This window comes from Neopsephotus bourkii, unplaced genomic scaffold (genome assembly GCF_033783945.1).
Source record: "Neopsephotus bourkii isolate Nb327-2 ecotype Australia unplaced genomic scaffold, CSIRO-AGI_Nbou_v1 NB_379, whole genome shotgun sequence".
Taxonomy (NCBI): Eukaryota; Metazoa; Chordata; class Aves; order Psittaciformes; family Psittacidae; genus Neopsephotus; species Neopsephotus bourkii.
Window position 1 is genome coordinate 1,599,916 of NW_026900884.1, and position 21,380 is coordinate 1,621,295.

At 37.5% G+C, this 21,380-nt stretch overlaps 1 protein-coding gene across 1 annotated transcript in view; it reads right to left on the reverse strand.

Moving 5' to 3' along the window:
- Positions 1 to 21,380, reverse strand: part of BTAF1 (B-TFIID TATA-box binding protein associated factor 1) — a 43,424-nt gene that overhangs the window by 15,665 nt on the left and 6,379 nt on the right. Inside the window, exons 2-20 of the mRNA XM_061348997.1 lie at positions 18,193 to 18,316; positions 17,100 to 17,214; positions 16,448 to 16,594; positions 13,810 to 13,973; positions 13,404 to 13,540; positions 12,652 to 12,763; positions 11,312 to 11,380; positions 9,269 to 9,358; positions 7,681 to 7,776; positions 7,279 to 7,455; positions 6,614 to 6,754; positions 6,372 to 6,496; positions 5,290 to 5,410; positions 5,100 to 5,204; positions 4,362 to 4,511; positions 3,622 to 3,764; positions 3,277 to 3,451; positions 2,602 to 2,805; positions 67 to 496 (exon numbers count right to left, since the gene is read on the reverse strand). Coding sequence (XP_061204981.1) covers positions 67 to 496; positions 2,602 to 2,805; positions 3,277 to 3,451; positions 3,622 to 3,764; positions 4,362 to 4,511; positions 5,100 to 5,204; positions 5,290 to 5,410; positions 6,372 to 6,496; positions 6,614 to 6,754; positions 7,279 to 7,455; positions 7,681 to 7,776; positions 9,269 to 9,358; positions 11,312 to 11,380; positions 12,652 to 12,763; positions 13,404 to 13,540; positions 13,810 to 13,973; positions 16,448 to 16,594; positions 17,100 to 17,214; positions 18,193 to 18,316 — 2,825 coding nt within the window. The remainder of the gene's footprint in view (positions 1 to 66; positions 497 to 2,601; positions 2,806 to 3,276; positions 3,452 to 3,621; positions 3,765 to 4,361; positions 4,512 to 5,099; positions 5,205 to 5,289; positions 5,411 to 6,371; positions 6,497 to 6,613; positions 6,755 to 7,278; positions 7,456 to 7,680; positions 7,777 to 9,268; positions 9,359 to 11,311; positions 11,381 to 12,651; positions 12,764 to 13,403; positions 13,541 to 13,809; positions 13,974 to 16,447; positions 16,595 to 17,099; positions 17,215 to 18,192; positions 18,317 to 21,380) is intronic.

Here is a 21,380-nt window from a genome sequence, read left to right on the forward strand (position 1 = left end):
CCATTTTAACAGTTCAGAGAAAAGCACAAGCATTTTTAGGAATCCTGGCAGTCTAAGGTATCATACCTTTTGAGTTTTCATAGCTGCCGCTCTGAGGCTGTGCAGGACATGCTGCTAGAGGGGTTAGATGTGGATCCACACAGAGGGAGTTGCAGAGATTTTTTATAATCTTTGAGTTGGGACAAGGAGATCTTGTTGTACACTGCTGAAGTAACTTTGCTATACACGAAGCCACATAGTTTTGTACAAGTGTATTCTCCTCTTTTTTGATAGCTTCCATTAAGGGCTTTATAACAGGATTTAGTTTTTCTGGAAGTTGATGCAAGTTCACAACTGCACATGCAGCCAATGTATGGACTCGCAGATGCATCACTTGCCATTCTTGATTTGTTTCTGTAACAGTCATTTGGACTTGTTGCCGTTTACTATCCAACTGCTGTAGAATTTTAGGATTCAAAGTAAAGGATGATGTCGCTTCATTGAAAATGGAAGTAACCTAATAAAAAGGAAGAAAAAACTTATTGTAAACAGGGATATCCTCTGAAAACCATGGTTTTCTTGGCAGAACACGAGTCACTTTACCAGGTATTATCATTTCTATTTTTCCAACAAATATCAGGAAATGCTGCAAAAAGCAGTTTCTGGAATTTTAAACTGCAGCTCAAGGGGAAAAAAAATCAGGCATATTATGAACATTTTGAGTCTAGATTCTGAAAGCTAAAAGAGATGTTCTCCTCCAAATTTAGATTGTCCTATTTCTGCCAGATATATCCAGATATTCTGGCAACACGTAAGCACATGACAGATAAGCAAAGTAGAATATGCTATGGATTCATAAGGCCAGAAAGGATGTGCAAGGGCCCCTGTGTGAAAAATTTGTTTCTATGCTCTTTTTATTTTGAGGAAAGAGAAACTTGGATAAAAATGTAAGGAAAAATGCAGCAAAACCCAATAGTTACAGGACTTGCCATACCCTCTGACTACTGGCCAACTACTGTTACTCAAATCTTTCACAGGAAACAAGTTAAAAGCAACACGGAATCATGGAAATGCTAAACTTATTCTACAGATAGGATGGTTAGGCCTCTAAGTACACGAAAGATGACAGGAGCTGTTGAGAGGGTTGGTCTGAGGGGTTTGTTTTTTTGTTGTTGTTTGTCTTCTACTTTTAAATGTTCAGGTCAGGTCTTTCAATAACAGGACTTGTACTGCTTCACTCTATAGGCATCTCAAGTTCTACTCCACATGACCTTGATGACTGGAATAACCAAAGGATGCAAAAAATATGAACAGCTACGAAGAGCACAGAGTTTTTCTATCTAATGCATGAAGACCTGTACTACTATGCAGAGTAGGTCTGGTGTTCATATTGCAAGAAAACCTGAAGAGCTGAAAGAGCACAGAAGGTAAGTATTTACTATTTCCTACATCTATGGAGTAAGTCTTCTAATCCAGAATGGAGATCTCTTGAAAAATACCCATGCATTGGTCAAGCATCCCTATCACTAAACTCCAGAGTAAACAACTGAGGTACATGAAGATTCCTGTACTTCACAGACTATGACCACACATTATTCTGTCTGGCCTTACCTTGGAAATTTATTCATTGTAGATGGTAGTCAAAATCAGACTGGCTGCCAAAATCCCCTCAGCCCATATACACAGTTGTCTATAACTTTAGAGGTGTGTTGAGATTTCCAAGTTAAGCTATTGCATGTTATACATAAATACTACCATCTGAGAATTTCAAGATCTATCATGCTGTAGTCATGTCATCATGGCCATAACTGTACAAACTTACACCTTCCCTTATTCTTAGCATTCAAGTTGCATACACGAACACATCCAGGATCCTAATCCTTCTCATCCCCCTCCCCAAGATGCACTACATCTATCAGTGTTCCTTCATTCCTCCTACATCCAGACACCTCTCCCACCCCTTTTATTTTGCAGGCTCTCAAATCCCAAGCTCTTCATTTACATCCTGCTTCATCTGTCTGTACCCATCTTTCTCTCTGCTTAAGAGGCCAGTTTTTGGTTGGAAGAAAAACCTTTTAATTTGTTGCCCCAACACTATCAGATCTATTTTTGTTTATAGAGCTTTTAATGTCAAGAGCTATCTTTTATTAGCACATCTAACATTGATGTTTTCAGATTAAAAAAAGACAAAACAATTGAACAGCCAGGAAAAAGAAAAAATAAAATCAAGCAACCAACCCCCCCCTCCCCCATTAAACCACATGCCTGGGAGTTGGTGAGGAGGTCTAGAATTTACACAGTTCATTTACTAGTCTTTTGACAGCATTTTTTGAAGGAGCTCCCGTCTGTTTTTTCTTCTGTGTAGATTTCAATAGTGAATCTAAAACCTGGGATCAGGACACTGTCAGTTTCTTCTCTAGTATCTACCTGCATTGTACTCAGTTTTTGGCACATCTATAACACCATGGAGGAAGCGGTAAGTATCCATTACGTATTTCATGTCAAAGGATGTGTTAAGTCGCTATGTTATTTCTGAAAGTTGCCATTTATGCAATAGTTATGCTGAAGATGTATTTCAAGACAGAACAGATCTGAAGGAAGGGCAGGCATGCCTCTACTTACCAGCTCATTAGCTTGATCTATTGTAAATACACTGCAGTTTACTCTGTTTCCAACGTCAATGTGTGAATCGGCTAACAATGAGATGAGCTGTTTACATTCGTTCTGCATTCGTGTAAAAGGAACAGCAATTTCATCATAATAGAGATGTTCAGAAAGGACCCCAAGTAAGCGAGGCTGCACACAAACGGCCACGGTTCTACACTCCTATAACAGGAAAAGATGTCATTTTTATTTCTGAGTAATCACAACTTCAGTTGTTCAGTTTTGGGCACTAAAAAGGGCAATCTACCTACAAAAAAAATATATCCAGTTTCCAGAGGGACCATTAATATTTGTAATCCAGATATGAAAACTCACTAACAAAACCTTAAGTCTGCCACTAGAAAAGACAGTCATGTTAAAAGGAAGCCTTGACCTTAAATAAAATGCTTCTTGAGAACAGACATATTCGTAGAAGAAATGTGAGCATATTTACTGATTCATAGGTCCAACAGTTGGTGTTTAGCTACCGAGTAATGAATTCCCCCATTGCCTACAACCAAGATTTTAGTATTTAGATGTGTAAGTACGATTATAACTTATCAACTGAAATTTCATTTCAAGCTAAGTAGCGGCCGACAAGCTGTGCATTGAGATAGTGAGTAAAATTTAATTTTGCTGCAGAAAACATCCTACCTTTTGCAAGGCTGCCCACTCACAGATTACTAATGCAACACTAATCCTCTGCAAGGCAGACTTAGAATTCAAGTGGAAGAGCAGCAGCTGAGCTAATGATTCAGCTGGCTTTATTTCTTGAGTAACAGTATTTACACCTGGGTCACAAATGCAGCAACAAAGTGCTCCCAGCAACCTGACAAAAAGAGAAAAACAGTCACCTCGCTGTTACAATTACCCTGCAATTAATGATTCAAAATGAAGATGCCAAAAATGTCTACATAATTAGATTTTAGCAAAAGCACCACAGAAACAAAAAGGTAATTTTATTAAAAATATTTTTTTTAAGATTTCCAGTAAACTGACTTTGCTGCCATCATCCGAGCTCGCATGACAACATAATCCCTGGTTGCCGGATCTTCTGCGATGCTGTCTGCCCCAGCAATATATTCCTGAATCACCTCCTTATTCTGGGTTTGACCTTGACGCAGTTTAGCACCTGCCTTTTCCTATGGAATAAATATGGGAGAGATTGGAAGTAAAATGTGTTTGTGATAGAAAAGATTAATTCATATTCCATAACACTCTCTGCAGAAGTTGGACTAAGCCAGAACATTTCTGGGATAACAGACTTGACATAAAGTAGTTGACTGCTGTAAATCACTTCTCCACTAGTAGTTTCTGTCGTTCTATTACATGCATGATACGGTTCCTTCAAGGTAATATTAAAACTAACACTCAACATTTAGCTGATAAACTGAGTCCACATAGAGGAAAAAAGAAAACTTTTTCAGCATGTTTTCAGAAGTAACAAAATGCTTTCAGACTTAACTCAGTCCTGCAAACAGATGGGTTTGAAACCATGATGGTTATATGGAACTACTAAAGGATTCACAGGGAGCGTGCTGCATGATAGAACTTTGAGTTCTCATGGATAACCTGACAAGAACCATTTTGCTCTACAGACTTGAGGTTTGCAAGACAGGCTACATTTGGAGTTGTAAAAAGGCACCACCACTCCCCTCTAACACCTTTAAAGCACCTTTATATACAGCTAATCAATTTCCCACTTTCCCTAGAATAGCTAGAGATCACATTTAACTTACTTTTGATCTGGTTTTGACTTCTAGCAACATGTTTAAGTCAATGGGCAAATGAGATGGTTGCATCATTAAACAGAGCCAGGCTCCCATCCACGGACAAGCAGCTGCAACCACATACTGTACAGATGCCTTGTTTAACAGTTCCAGCCATACCTTGGGAAAGAACAATAGTGGAAATAATGATGAATTTGTATGGGTCTACATAAGATCATATATGTGCGGATAAACTGTATGACCCATACAAGAGAAGGCTGCTCAGAGACCTCATACACCCTTCCAGTATCTGAAGGGGTCCTACAGGGGTGCTGGAGAGGGACTCTTCATCAGGGACTGTAATGACAGGACAAGGGGTAACAGGCTCAAGCTAAAAGAGGGGAAGTTCAGGTTAGATATAAGGAAGAAGTTCTTTACTGTGAGGGTGGTGAGGCACTGGAACAGGATGCCCAGAGAAGTGAATGCTGCATCCCTTGAAGCCAGGTTGGACAGAGCCTTGAGCAATGTTGTCTAGTTTGAGGTGTCCCTGCCCATGTCAGGGAGGTTGGAACTAAAAGATCTTAAGGTCCTTTCCAGCCCTAGCCATTCAATGATTCTATCCTCCTTCACTATAGTAGAACATCACATAGGCTAACTACAAAATAATTAACATGAACACACTATTTTTTATCTGTACAAAAGTGCAGAGAACATGAAAGAGCAGGATATATTAGCAATATACAGGAAGGTCATAAGTCATGCAAATACCTTGTGAATAAGATCCAGAATTTCTTGATTGCTTTCTAAGATACAAAACTGAAATATGTGCCTCAACATGTCTTGCAGAATTGGAGTCAGCCATGCTGAAGAGCTCTGAAACAAGGATATCGTATGATCATATGATCAAGCAGATTCCAATACATATAATTGTAAAACACCAGTAATGCTAAATTCTTACCTGGTCTTGGGTGGACAACAGTGTGAATAATGTCTCCAGGGCTGCTTTTCGCACAGAAGATATAGTATGATGCAAGAACGGCCACACACGTGGGACCAAAACTGTGAGTGACTGCTGAATACTAGTACATGAAGTGGAGATGTGGAAGCCATGAGAGGGGAAAAAAACCCAAAATAAACACACAGAGCTAAGTTAATTTTGTTTAGATATAAAGTTCAAGAATGTATTTTTACCATGTTGTTTCCCAGATTATACTTTGGGCTTTGTTAAAGTATTCAGGCAAAACATGGGGGTTTTGGTCTTGTTATGATTTTAGAAATAATTAAAACCAAGCTTGGATCGTTCCTGCAGGAGCTTGCACCTCAACGCTAGCAGCACATGTTGAATTAAAGATGGCATTAGTAACAACTTCATTCTTAATTTTGGATTTGGGCAAAAACCAGCTTGAGCAGTGACAATCGTACAGAATGATAAAGGTAAGATGGGTAAAGTATCTACCTTTAAGTGCAGATGCTGCGAGCTTACCATGTGGATTATGAAAACTGTTAACATACCAACATGCAATTCCTCTAATTTGGCAGAGTCCCAAACAGATATGAACTAGGCACTATCTTCAATCAGTCATAGAATTACTGATTTTCCTATTGATGTGAATTTTCACATCTGTAGCTCCTTTAGAACTGTTCAAATAACAAAGTCCTACAGATACATGCATGTGTTTTAAAGTATACACTTTGAAGCCCGTCAACAAGAAGCAGACAAACACAGTCTGTGGGCAGGATCACTATGAGTGGAGCTGATATCCTTTACTAAAATACTCAAGATGAATGGAGAGAGGAAGAAAAAACATTATATATAAACAATGTCTAGTACCTTTTAATTATTTTATTGCCTTTTACTGACATAATGAGAATAGAAGTGCTGTCCTTCACTTTAAGGAAAAGCAAGAGTAAAATTCCAAAGCTGATTTATATCAAGCACCTCCTTAGCATGTGATTTGAAAGCAACTTTGATTATTCCAATTTGAAAATAACTAGACAGTCAAACCTGCAATACTGAAGCATTACTAAGGAAAAAGTTACCTGCATTTGCGGACCTGAGGATAAGTCAGGAGGGAAGAAAGAAGGATCATGATACTGTTTGTAGAAGCTGTCAAGTCATCTAACTCCAAAAGTGCATCCCACAAGGTATTAAGAATAAAAGGCACCTACACAAATAAGTACAGGAGATCATCTTAAAAAAAGTGCTGTTTCTAGGCATTATTTTCTTCATTCAGACCAAAAGCAACTTTTCCATCAGAACTGATGGAAAACAATTCAGGCACCTTCTGAGACTGAAGTTGGACCAGGCTTTCCACTACTGGTACTAAAGACGCTGCGGCAACAGCTCGGACATCGTCATCCAGATCTTGGAGACCTTCAATTATTGCAGGCAGCACTTTAGGCAATAAAGTGCTGATCAGGTCCTGCCAAAAAGATCAAAAGCTTTTTTGAACTTAAAAAGTATGTAACACCCGAAACAATTAAGATGTGGGAATAAATCCATCTGTCGCATAAACCAGAAGCTACAGGTCCAAGATGACAATCTAAATATTTTAAGTTACCATTCATATCCTAAAACCTAGGTTATAAATGTGAATGAACTGTAACCTGACTCTGTATATGAACAAGGATCAGTGTTTGCAAAATGGTATCATGAACACACTAAAACTTTGTAGCAGTGTTAACCTCACACATGAAAGCATCACCAGAATGAGACAAGCATATCTGTAATGTAACTTGGCACATTACAACAGTACAATTTTGCTATATACATGAAGATTTCTGCAGCCTGGATATAAAAATGCACTCACACATCTTATAAATCATATGAGACTGTAGTGCAAGCAAGCTTGCTTTATCATATCTATGTACTGTTCAGCCACATCCTCTACTTCAATTATAGCTTTTTGCTCCAAAGCTCTCTGCAATTTGTCATGAGGGTTATTACCTGACGTACTGCCAAAGCATACTTTATTCCTAAGAGACCACCGTGTCTCACTTCCCATTGTTCTTGTGTTAGCAGCTTCAGAAGAACATCCACAGTTTTGTGAACTCCAGTCTCATTCATATGTTTCAATACTACTCCCAAAGTCTGAGCACAAGTCTCACGTACTGGTGCTACCACCTAGGATAAAGTAAATCATAAAACAGTTACTTCTGCATGAAACCTGACTTAGAAACCAGTGAGAGTAGAGTCAGATGACCAAAACTGCTATACAGACAACATGAAATCTCTCAGCTACTTTGTAATAAGCATCTGTGAACAGCTGCACAAAACATAGCTAACCTGCTGCAGTACTGTCTCCCACAAAAACCTGCTGATCTACCTGTTCACTCAGAGACAACTTACTTCATCTGAAACAAAGTCTCCAAATCTGTCTAATGCAAACACACAAAGGAGTCTAATAACCAGGTCTTCCAGCCACTCCTGATGCTGCTGAACCATCTGTAAAAAAAGAGACAAATTGAACACCTTGACTGTATTTACTCATAAAGGATTGCTGATATGCTTGCTTTAGCTAAAATTTGCAAGAGATGTGGCAACATGTTTAAGTTGACCAAGTACAGCCATCTCACAGAGATATTGAAAGAAAAATAGCACTCATTCAGCTCACCTGGCCTATTACAAACATCTTATTTAAAACACAAAAAGCCAAAAAACACAAAGTAGCTTTATCAAAAGGCTAGAGAGCACCTTGCAAGGTAGACAGATAATTTTATTTAGTATTTAACATACACAGCACTCAAAGGTAAGAGTCAGTCAGCTAATCCATACTGACTAATGTCAATACATCAATGGCAAGCCAATTAATATGCTTGAAGAAAATTTACAAATAAACATAAACTATGAATCAGTACATCACTGTGGAAGACCCAGTGAAAGGAACTTGCTTTTCAGCAATGTCTCCTCCAGATTAACAAACAATTTAGACCAAGCTTGTCTGGCATCTCTTAGAGACCCAACAGTTCTGTAACTGCATCTCGAGTAAAAGCCCATAGAAGCAACTGCTCAGACATTATCTTTCTCATCTCCACTGCCTGCCTACTATATCACCAGTTCCTTTGAAAGCTATCGCTTTAATAAACAAAACTTTAATCATATCATGGATTTCATGTTCCTATACATGTCAAAGAATTACAGCCTGCATACAGCATGCACAGCAGCCTTTGAAGCTAGCCTGGAGTACACATACTCTTTCCATAAATAGATAAGAAAATGCTTAAAGTATCTTACCATTGTAGCGTGTGTTATTACCCTGCAATCTCTATGTAACAACTACCACTCCACGTGGAAGCAAGGAGAGATAGTAGCTTTTGCTTTACCTATATATACAGTATGCTGAGGTAGCTTGATTTACATTTGATAAATGTTATCTCATTCTTTAATACTCTCTAAACCACAAGCTCTCCAAGCTGCTTTTACAGCAGGGAAGTCAGTATGAATTTGGATGAGACTCACTATTAATAAATGAGCTGTTACTGTTGGGGTATTTTGAAAAAGAGTTTTCCTTTTAAATCGGCTGTTTAAATAACTTCTTATAATAACAAAGCAAACAGATTGATGAGTCACCTTACTAGTTAAGTGGATAGAATTAGATGGCCAGAGACACTTCACGCGAGTGACATGATTAACTTTCAGTCATAGTAAGGGTGTGCTCAAAACCAGTATTTTCCAGTATGGAAGCTAGCGTTTAGTAACTTTACACACAGTCTACATCTTAATGGCTGGTCATACAATAGTACTGGTTTTTGAACAGGCATTCTAAAAAGATACAGCGCATACAACGATTTCATCCAGATTGTTTTCAGCAGACAAATCCCATGACTTATATTCTCCCTGACCATCCACCTCCTGCAGAGCTTAAGTATTTTAAAGAAGTCTGTTTTCTAACCTTCATTTAAGTAAACATATTAAGTCTACATGATTGGAAACTTACCTCTTCTAAAGAGCTATCTCCCATTTTACCACCACTTTTACCATGAGCTTTAAGTATCTCCCTCAGTCCAGTACCTGCACCATGTCGAACCTAGAAAGTGAAACAGAAAGTAAAATTTTAAATATTTAGGAACAAATACAAAGATAAAAGCCACACTGGGTAATTGAAGCACTTCTACTTTAGTCTTCATAGAAATGTTTCAAGATCAGACCAACTCATATACTTAAATACTAATCTGTCCAAAACAATCCATTTTTTTCCTATTTATCTCCCAGCTTGTGGATGAAACAATTAAGAATTGCTTCTATTTCCTAGCATAGAAGATATTGTTACCATATTTAGAATCATAGAATAGTTAGGGTTGGAAAGGACCTTAAGATCATCTGGTTCCAACCCCCCTGCCATGGGCAGCGACACCTCACACTAAACCTTTACATAGGTTATAGCAGAAAATCATTGTATGTCATTTCATGATAATAACAACTAGAACCAAGTAGTTGGTAGGTCCTTCCTTAGAGTATTTTAGATAAAATGCGAGCATATACATCCCATATGTACTGCTCAGTGGCTGTTAGTAAAGCTGTAAATCAGTAAAAACAGTCCCAAAGCCAATCTTAGGTCTTAATTGCTCATAATACACCAATCATTTGCTTATTTGGTCCAAGACTGCTTATGAGCTAGATTTTACAAGCCAACAGAGGAATAGTTCATTATTTAACTTCTCAGCTTCTGCAAACACAAAACAACAGCAAGACAAATGACGGAAATACCAGTAGTAGGATTCATCTTGCTTGACTTCATCTGCCTGCAAGGCAAGCAATGTGAATTAGTCATTCAGACTGCCTCAAGACACTGCAAGAAGATGCCAGGGGGCAATTTCATAAACATGTATTTTGAAGTAGTTTAACCTTGTTTCCATCCAGAACATACGGTAATAATGATTCTAGATTGATCTACTTCCTTAATTAAGATGTGTGCACTCTGTATCAAATTTACTAAGAAAGCTGTGCAAATACATCTGCATTCCAGAAGACAAGTGGACTTTGGCTTCAACTGCAAACAGCCGGATTTCAAATAAGGGGAGGATTATTAGCTCAGAAGCAGTGATGTGCCAAACAAATACAATTATCCTTTTTCTGTGCCCAAAATAATTGGCCTGGCTGCATATGACCTACCTCTGCGTTTCCAAGTTTTAGGTCCACGTGGGCAGAGCCCATCACTGAAACTCTGCTACAGATATACCCGAGTATGTTACAGTTAGTGTTAACATTTGAACATTCAAAAGATCAGCTTTTTAACTTAAAAACTGAAGTTAGCTGACAACCGTTATTTCTATCTTCTGTCCAAGGAAGAGAAGCTAGTGGTAGCTACCTCCTATTTTTGCTTGGAACAGGTATCAAGGTTTGTGGAAAATAGTCTAAGGACTGAATAGAAGGCTGAGCAGAACAGGTTTTGAATCTCGAAAATCAGTTGTCTAGGCAACCAAATACATAGTTTTTGTAGTTGGTATTTACTAGCAAAAAAAAAATTAAAAGTTCTTTTATAAATGAAGAGAGCAACTAATGATTTGTAGCCTGCTCCCTGTTACAAAAGGAATGATTCCCCTACCTTTTCTACTCGTTTAGCATTAGACAAACATGCCGCTGTCATCAGCGGCACTTGTACAATATTCCTCAAACTCCTGATGAATATAAACCCCTTTTAATTGCTTCGTCTGTTGACCACAGATTCATGTGCTGTTATTTTGCCTGAACTTCAATACTTCCAGAATTCTCACTTTATAATCACTGCTTTTACATATCTCTCACTGTCCACTTGATTCTACATTACACATCTGTTTTCATTTATACTTTAAACGAGTCTTTAAAAACACTGTAAATTCTCTAAAAACAGATTTGTCTCAGTTAAGTAATCTGTATTTATTGATGTAATTTTTGATATCTAACAAAATGCTCTTAAGTCCTCCATGTACAATTTTGGTGCTTCTGCTGAAGCCTTTTTTTAATCTACAGTTACACATTTGGTACTGCATATACATCTTACCTCCCAAGAAGGGTTAAAGAGATCATTGCACACTTCCTCACAAAAGCTTTCCAGAGGCCATTCATTTGGCTAAAAATCATTAAAAAAAAAAAAAAAATATTAAAGGAGAAAGGCACCAAGCAAGCATTTCTTATATTGTATGACACTTAGATATGTGAAGGTGATGAAGACCTCCAACAGATTAAGTATTTTCCTTCATTACAGGACAGAACTGAAAAAAACAACCCAAAACCTAACAACTCTCTTCCACACTTCAGAAGCTATGCTGATTGGCACCAAATCTTTTAAAAAAGCTTATGAAGTTTGTCTGTTAGTAGTGTAGCTTCTTCTCCATCACAGTTAATTTTTATGTTCCGAATTCAGCCTCCTTTTAGGAGCCATGATAAGACAGAATATTAAGCAAAGTTTCTTATGCTCCCCTGTAATTCTGTAAGTTTAAGAACTTTGCCTATAAAGAATATAATGAGCAGGAAATTACACTGCATAACCAAATCGTGTCAACTAATGCTGTAATAAACATCACCCCTCTCAAAAACACATTCCACATTTTTGAAAAACAGAAACATATCTACTATTCCAAAAATTCCTACAAGGGAACTGTAGGGCCGTGGAAAGGAAACTGATACTAACACAAGTAAGTTCACACACTCACAGCATTTGAAGGGGTAGCAACCATCAGCTATTCAGCCTGCAGTTATCATTCCTCTCTCAAATTCATTTTCCAGTCATCGTTTCTCCAATGAAAATTTAACTACTATGAATTTTAATTACTGTAAAAAACCCTTATTTTTGTAGCATACAGATTGAACAAGATAAATAAGCTTTCATGTACCATTTGCACTCTGGTTTAGCATTTCTCGATTTTTCAGTTTTTCAGCCTATTGAAACAAATGCAAGATTTTCTAACACTAAGGTAATTATTTAACTCTCCAACTACTAAAGATAGAACTTAATTCTAACTTAAGCCAAATTAAAGTTAGGCAAAGATTATTTAAAGTGTACATGAACATTTAGATCAAATTTTTATAGCTCAGTGTAATCCCATCATCTAAGTGTTTAGTGCTGTTTTACAGCTTAATACCAAGGTCTGACACTGTAATCCACCTGCTTAGGTTCATTTGGGTCACAAACTGCCACCAATGGATTAAATATGAATACTATATACAGTTTGAAGCTTATTTGTTTCATTACATATAAAACTAAGCTGGCAACGGCATTCTTTACTCCATTTCTCTTAATGTAAAAATGACTGAAGAATTTGGGACCACAAATAAGTTTTCATTTACATCACTGATAAACTGCCTGGTCATTCCTGCTAACAGCAGAACAACACATCATACCTCTTCTGGAGCATTTTCTACTAATGCTTTTGAATCTGTAGCAGGCTGGTTGATGACGACATTTGCAACTTTTCTTCTCTTTTCTTCTGGTTCCCCATCAGTGCTATCATTGCTAAGAAGGAACAAGTATAACTTCATGAAGGGAAAATATGCTTATAGGGAAGTAATTCTACAGCTGAAGTGTTCAAATACAACAGAGTGTGGCAAGAATACAAACCCAAGAGGTTTAACACTGAAATAAGTAAAGTAGGTAAGTCTACATGTAAAAAACAGTAAAATCCACTGGTAGGAGACAGCAGAATGCTGTACAAGAGTAGCAATTGTTCTCAGCCTCTTCCAAGAAACTTAGAAAGTCATGGTAAAATCAAGGGGAGAATTTTATTTACTGCTTGTTATAAACACAGTAGTTAAAACATCACTATAAACTACAGTGAGAAACACAGCATACATCAGAATATTATATTTAATTTTTAGTTATTACCTTCTTAAGTCCCTCTTTTCATGCTTTATTCTCAAGCCCTATTTAACAATAGGGACAAACCACAAACTAACAGTAGCAACCCATTATTTCAAGATCTCTCTGAAGCTATGCCCTTAACAAAGCTCTATGGTGGGGGGGGGGAGTACAGCTTTTTACCATCAGCACAGTTAGCATGTAAAAGATTAAGACACAAAGACTGTAAGAAGTTTTTCAACAGATAAGCTTGAATTGTGATCTAACCGAAAAAAAGCAAACCAATTCGCTATTATACCTCTTCTCATTAGCTTCCACCGCATCTCTGGATCTTTGCTTTGCAAATAGCTTAGCCATTCTTTTGGCTTTATTCTTTTGTCTACTGCTCATACCAGCTCGAAATTCCGAGTCAATTAACTCGGCAGCCTGAAGAGTCTGAAAGAAAAGTCATTGTCAACTTTAATACAGTGAAGGTCCTAAAAAATTCTCAAACCCACATTGCTCTCAACCTCCCCAAACCTCCACTTGACACTCAGTGACAGTTTGACATAAAATAATACTACCATGGGGTGTAAGAATTCAGACAACCAAAGCATACCATACCAATGTTGACCATCATACTTAAAATATAAAGATTATAACTGCAGAAGCACAAATAAAGCAAACCCATTGTATTACTCCTTGCAGCCAGAGGTTTTACCTACAGGTTGTTTGTTTACTAGTGAAACTGAAGAAGGAGAGTAGTCCAGATCTTCATCATTGAACAGGTCTTCAGTATTCATCCCAATTGCAGCACCCATATCTAAGCCAAGTTTCTTTTGTAAGAGTTTCCTCTGTCGGGCTATCCTCTCTTTAGGATCAATTTCACCTAAAACCCCACAAAACAACCAACACAAAAAAAAAGTGTTTTTTAAAAAGGGAAGATGCGTCATATTTCCAACCAGATGTGTTATTGAAGATCTGCTCAATGAAATAAAATAAAGCCCAAGGTTACAGAATTAAATTGTACTTGGCTAATACATCAGTACAATCGCTTAAATTGAATCATGCTGACTCCTAGGAAGACCTTTTCTACTGCTATAGTTATACTAGTACTTAAATAGCAGTCATTTTTTAAGCAATAGCTCCCCTGCAGTTCATTAAATAACACTTGTTTGACAGAAGTAAAAAACAAAGTTTTCCCTGGATTTTTAAGAAAGTGTATTGTGAAAGTAATCACACTAAAAATTAAGTCCAGCAACTGATTCAAGAACTAGCACTTTTTTACTGAGCACATGTATCACTGTGGATCAGCTGATTTTGGCAGTTGGTTTCTGGGGTGGGTTTTTTTTTTGGGGGGGGGGGGGTATCTGGTTTGGTTGGGTGGGTGGTTTTTTTTAAGGTTTCTTTTCCTCCTAACCTTTATCTTCTGTTGTGAAACACAGACGTAAGTAACAACCACCATTAAAATCCTCAAATAATATTCAATGCAATACCCCGTATTGAGTCAGAACTTGTTTTCTTAGAATGCTCTTCCTTGTAAAACGCACCAGACCTAGATGTCTCCTTTCCTTCTACTCATACTAACTCCAGGTTGCAATGCAGAATGAAGCATAAGCATGATTTTCCTAGGATGCCGGAGCCTATTTACAATCCTGTCCTCAATCTTCCTGTGTCAAGCAAGGTTCATTTAGGAAGTTAATAGAAGCTACCTCAAGAATGCTGTGAAGCTTCAACACTGTAATTACTACTGAACACCTAGACTAAGGAGCACTTACATGTACATAAAAAAATATTTTAGTGCCTGAGTAGAATCAACCCTTCAAGTAAACCAAAACTTGTAGCTTGTAGGGCTGTTGGACTTAACTCTCTTTTTACATGTGTGGTATGGAAGCCAGTCAAGAGATTTTGCGGGGAGGAAGGGGAGGCTGGTGGCAAACATAAACTTGCAAGTAGGTGAACAATACTGGCAGAGGTTTGGGGTACACACCAGGCTGAGCAGTAATTAGTACTCAATTATATCTATACCGATAAGTTGTTCTGGGTTTTTTTTTGCTTTGTTTTTTTTTAATAACATTTAACTAGCAAGCAGACAAATACAAACAACTTCCACTCTCTAAAAAAATATTTTATCCTTCACAAGTTCATCTTAGGAAAACGTGTCCAAGACTGCTAACTCTAAAGGTTATTTAACTTGCTTTATGTCCATTTATGCTGGCTACTTATTTGAAAAGGAAATCTGCTACAAAATGAAGAGAATATACACTTTCCCACCAGTTAAAAAAGATCATAAAAAGATCATAGAACGGTTAAGGTTGGAAGGGACCTTAAGTACCACCCAGCTCCAAAGTGCAGCAACTAAACCTAATTTTTGTTTCATTTCCTTAGTTTTATATATTATATTTTTTCATTTATTTTAATTCATGAAATTATTTATGTGCAATCATATGACACTGGGATAAATGTCAGACTTCTGTGAGCTAAAGTGTCCCAGTCCATCTACTTGATTTCCGAACAGGTAGAGTTTCATTAGAAGAAATGAAACTTGTACACCACCTTAGCATAAAATACAGCAAGCAGTAAAACAGCAGCCAGGATTAACAGACAGGATACTGCTTAAGAGTCAGCAGCCATAGGTTCTGCTCCTCACTGAGCTAGCGTGATCTGCGTATACTGCACAGAACACATAACACACAGGGAACGAGTAAATCAGGGCTATGCAGTCAGAGATGATTCTTATCTATAACACCATTTCATTTGGTGCAGAAACTGGACGATGGACTGGAATTAGAGCTAGGAAGTATAGTAATAGCAGTAAAGCCCTTATATTAAAATGCTATTACACTGACATAAATCAACACTGAGCTAAAAGTTACAGAAATCTTTCAGACAAATCACTTGAAACTGAAGACATCAGACAGGCACTGATATTTGACCTTCCAACTCTGACAGTTTTATCACAGTATTTCTCATTCAATCTTCCTATACTTTGACGGTTTCCTACTACTGTTATTTGGGAATGCTGTTTTAATGAAGAGTAAGTGGTGATAGTTCCTGCACCTCTTACAAGTCTACAGAAGTTCTACAGAAGTCTTTAATATTGCTTTTTCTGCTCCCTCTTTTAGGTTTACACTCTCCTCTTACCACTCTACACACACTAATTAATGAGAACACATGAACAAACAATACCCACTCCCCAAAAGAGTTGTTTAACTTAAGACGACACAAACCGGTTATGCTGGAGAGTATTTTCTTCCATTATTTCCTAGCATTCTGAGAAACCATGGATAACTAAACTCATAGTACTGCCACAACAAACTTTTTCAAATCAGTCTTGTCTGCAAGTAAAATATAAAGATATACCTGATTTATCATCTTGGACTTCAAATTCTGCACCAGCAGATCCAAGAAGAGATGCACCATGTTTTAACAACCGACATATATCAAATCTGTCAAAACGCAACCGATCTGTTGAAGGCGAATCTTCCATGGGACTTTCTGAGCCTGGTTCTAGATAGGACATTGAAGACAATATTAAAGACAATGTGCTGAAATTTTTGTACAAAGTTCTGGCAGAAGATTAAATGAGAGAAAGAGGAAGAAGCAATTTCTCTCCTCTAAAGGAACCAGACACAGAGCATTTTGATTCATAAAGTTCAAAGGCTTCATTTCACAAACACAGACTGAAAAAGCTCACTTAATGCACTTAACTGAGTAGAATTTTTTTCCTTGATACATCTAGCTTTTTTATATCTTGTACATTAACATACCACTAGGCCTTCTCTGTACATATGGCCAACTCGCAGTTTGAACTGCATATGGCTAACAAGTACTTAGTCAGTACAAGGTCAGGCATATCATCCTAACTCAATATGAATTTCTAAAGCTAATGAGGTTTACTACAGGGCATGCATATAAAAAAAGTCTATGCTCATAAAGAAGCAGAATGGCAGAGTTGCCTTAAAAAGTCTCATATCAGATGACAAATGAATTGTATAATTCATTTAAGAAATACCTTGTTTTGATCTTGGTGTTGGATTCCATTCAGGTACATTTTTCACTATTGCTTCAACAGCCTGGCCAGCTGCAATACGGGTATCCCAATTCGTACTTCTTAAATACACTAACACCTTTAACAAGAGATTAATAAATAATTATTTGTTTAAAAATATACTTTCACAAAATCCACCAGCTGTTATGCTGTATTAAAATACACTCACTTTTTATGCTATGGATTAAGACAACATTCAAAACAACAACAACAAAATACAAGGAATCAAGCCAAAAGAAATGCAAGGAGCCTTCTCTATTGCTCACTGCTTAGGAGAAATCTTGCCGTAGCCAGACATTAAGAATTTATAAGATATACTTCTTCCCGAAAGTCAAACTCGACCTTGATTTCCTCCAGGCACTGAACAAGACTTTTTTTTTTTTTTCTTTCATTCTTTCTAAAAGGAAGTGTTCAAAAAGAGATTAATAGACCTTAAAACTCTGAAGTCATTTAACCCAAGAAGAGGGACAACATGGGTCACTTGAAGCAATATATGCTCTCCTAACTAATTCAGCATTGGCTCAAATCTGGAAAAACTATTTCTTTCTCTGAAAGTGGGTTTCTTGGCAACTCTGTTGGCACCATGAATTCTGGTGAGGGCACCTGTTCAATAAGAGTAGAACTGAGGTCACTCAGCCATCTCCAGCTGTCAGATACAGACTATTTTTGTTTTTACTAGACTTGGCCAGATTGAAGTCTAAATCTAATGGAAATCTCTTTCCATTTTCCAGCCCTTTTAAAGATATGCAGCCTCCTATATTTTTAATGCTGTTTCACACAAATAATAATCTTTAAAGGCAGAATCAGGAATTTTTATAAGGCAATAAAGTTTCTCTTTATAGAAGAAAATCTGAACTTACAGCAAACACTTAATAACAGAAACCTCACTTATGTAACCATTTTGGAGGCTAACCAAACAGCAAGTTTAACAGAATGAGTCTCTTAATTTTCTTCAACTACTATGCTTTTTCTCCTTCCCACAGAACCCACACACCTTTAAACTAATTTTATTCTCACCATTAAAGTACTAGAAAAACGGAACAAAAAAGATGCTTACCTTAGATAAGAGATTATTCAGTTCATGAGGATGCAGTTTCACTACTTCCCCAAGTTGTTGTGCAGCTGCTTTTCTTGTTACTGGTGTTGTACCGGTGTCCAGTAAAATGAAGAGACGATCAAGCCTAAATATGATTGACAAAACCCAAAAAAGTTATGTGATGCACAGTTCAGCTGCCCATTTCTATTAATATTCTCCCACATTTTTCAGTTTATTGCATGCAAACAGAAGAAATGTTGGCATGAACACCGTCAACTGACAGGGTGGCAAACATACTTCTTTCTAATAGTAAACATAGTTGTTCTAAAAGAACATTTAATTTGGTACGAAAAAAAAGAAATTGTTGGAAACATTAGTTTTTAAAAATCTGCAGTTACAGGGAAAATTTAACTTGTTCCCTTCTTTGCTCTGTGATAGAACATTTTCCATCTTAAATACTGTTAAGCTGCAAACGATCTTCATCAAATTCTGACTGACAGAGAAAGCAAAGGGCTCAACTGCTCGTATTGTGCACTATAATTTCTTTTGAAGACTGTCATTTATAATATCAAACTCTGCTTTTCCATTATACCACAGATTTTTACTATTCACATATTTTCTCCCTAACTACCTGAAACATAAAAGACTAAACCTGCTGTAGTATTTACAGCTTTGAGAGAATCCAACACCTCTGGCCTTTCCAGGAAATACAGGAATTTAACCAGATCTCTTTTCACAGTAACTCTGTATTTGGTAAAAGAGATCCTAATCATGTATTTTCAGAAGCATTAAATGAGAAACAGCTAACTACTCTTCATCATATAAAAAGCATGTAAAAGCAGAGACTACCTAATCAAATCAATGATGGAAGTAACAAATGCTCATTACTACCTCCACTAAGTGGGACAGAACTCTCTCCATAGGGTGCCTAGTTTATCTATTAGTTATTGGGCAGTATGAGGTTATTACTGAATGTACTACGTGGACACATTCTAAACTTACAATCAGAATTATTCCTTCTAGCCTTAATCATAAAACTACTCCAAATATTGCAACAGTACAAAGCTGGAATTTACACAGCAGTGAGGCTCACCTATATCACAGGCCAATGAAATAGGGACAGTTTCCCTGAACAACAAACCTTCCTCATAAACACGTACCCTAGGTTTGAGCAAATATAGGAATGGACAAATGTTTTGATTGTTAGTCTGCTGCTACGAATTACATTTTAACCAAAATTGTCTTAAACATCAGTTCCGATCATTGAAAGAAACCCAAACAAAGCAACCAAACCCAAAAATACGTCTTTCCAACAACACCTGATTTTTTATCTTCTTTGACACGCTTAAGCTGCACTTATTCCTGAGAGTATCTTGTAATGTGTTACAATGCATTAGAAACAACAGTGCTACACAGCCAAGGCAGTAATGTCAGAAATACAGTTCCAAACCCCAAATGCTCTCACAATGGAAGGTACTAGACTAAATATTTTCCAGTAGATTAAAAAAAATGCAACCTGACAGTATTTTAAATTATTCTGTTGTCTTAGACACACTTCTGATAAGGGCCAGCTTTGAAATAATTCTCTTCCTACTACTAAAACAGGTGAATCCATTTCAATTCCTGTAGATAAAAAAATGGGAGTTTCAAATTGCTGTGATTTACTAATTTGTAAATTGTTTTCTAGTTACATAAAGATGAAAACCCAAACATATCTACACCAGTTGTTCTGTGTGATTAGTCAAGAGAAAAGCAAAAGCTTTACAGATCCAACTCTTCCAAAACACTGAGAGTGGGCTATCAGGAGGAACATACTAGATACTTACCAGCATTTTTTCTTTAGTACACTTGACAGTAATAACCCAACCTGATTTGCAGCATTCAGTATTATTCAGTACTGAATATGCCAGCTTGCAGAGCAACCACAGCTTGCTCCAACTTGCTTGTTCTCACCCCTTTCATTCTTCATCTCCCCGTGAAACTTCAATGTTCCATACTCAAGTTTGCCATTTAGCACCACCCACTCCTTCAACTATCAAAGTTGGGTGGTTTGTTTTTTTTTTTCCCATCTCCCAGCTCAAGCAGAAAGTGCAATTTAGACCACTTCCTCACCTAGAATTCCTCATGTTTTGAAACAGGAGGAAACCACTATGACTGCCTACCCTCAAAAAACTTCTAGTTTAATTACAATCTTTGTTACAACACTAGATCTTCAATCCTAAAACACACAACTTTTGGAGGCTGTATTACCTACAAAATACAGCTGTTTACTTCCTTTGGGTTTTTTAACCTGCAGTATGCTTGGTCTGTAATTTGTGGTTTTAAATTGCAATACCCTTAACTGACACACAAATGCAAAACAGAACAAAAAAATCTATTGTCTCACATCACTATAGGAAGGTTTCAGTGTTGGAAGGGTAGCACTGAGAAAGATACCACTGACAAGCAGCTGTAGGGCTTTTTTAATTTAAAGTTTGCATTCTTAGATTCATTATGAATGAAGAAATATTCAAAATACTAAACAAATTAACTTTGAGGACCCACAGCTTAGAAAGAAATTTTCTAAGTTCTGACAAGGTTTTCATTCTCAGAATAGAATCATAGAATAGTTAGGGCTGGAAAGGACCTTAGGATCAAGTTCCAACCCCCCACAATGGGCAGGGACACCTCACACTAAACCATATCACCCAAGGCCTCGTCCAACCTGGCCTTGAGCACTGCCAGGGATGGAGCATTCACAACCTCCCTGGGCAACCTATTCCAGTGCCTCACCACCCTAACAGGAAAGAATTTCCTCCTTATACTAAATCTAAACATCCCCTGTTTAAGTTTTAACCCATTGCCCCTTGTCCTGTCACTACAGTCCCTAACGAAGAGTCCCTCCCCAGCATCCCTACAGCCCCCCCTTCAGATACTGGAAGGCTGCTATGAGGTCTCCACGCAGCCTTCTCTTTTCCAGGCTGAACAGCCCCAACTTTCTCAGCCTAACTTCATACAGGAGGTGCTCCATTCCCCTGATCATTCTCATGGCCCTCCTCTGGACTTCTTCCAACAGTTCCATGTCCTTTTTATGTTGAGGACACCAGAACTGCACACAATACTCCAGGTGAGGTCTCACAAGAGCAGAGTAGAGGGGCAGGATCACCTCCTTCGACCTGCTGGTCACACTCCTTTTGATGCAGCCCAGGATACGGTTGGCTTTCTGGGCT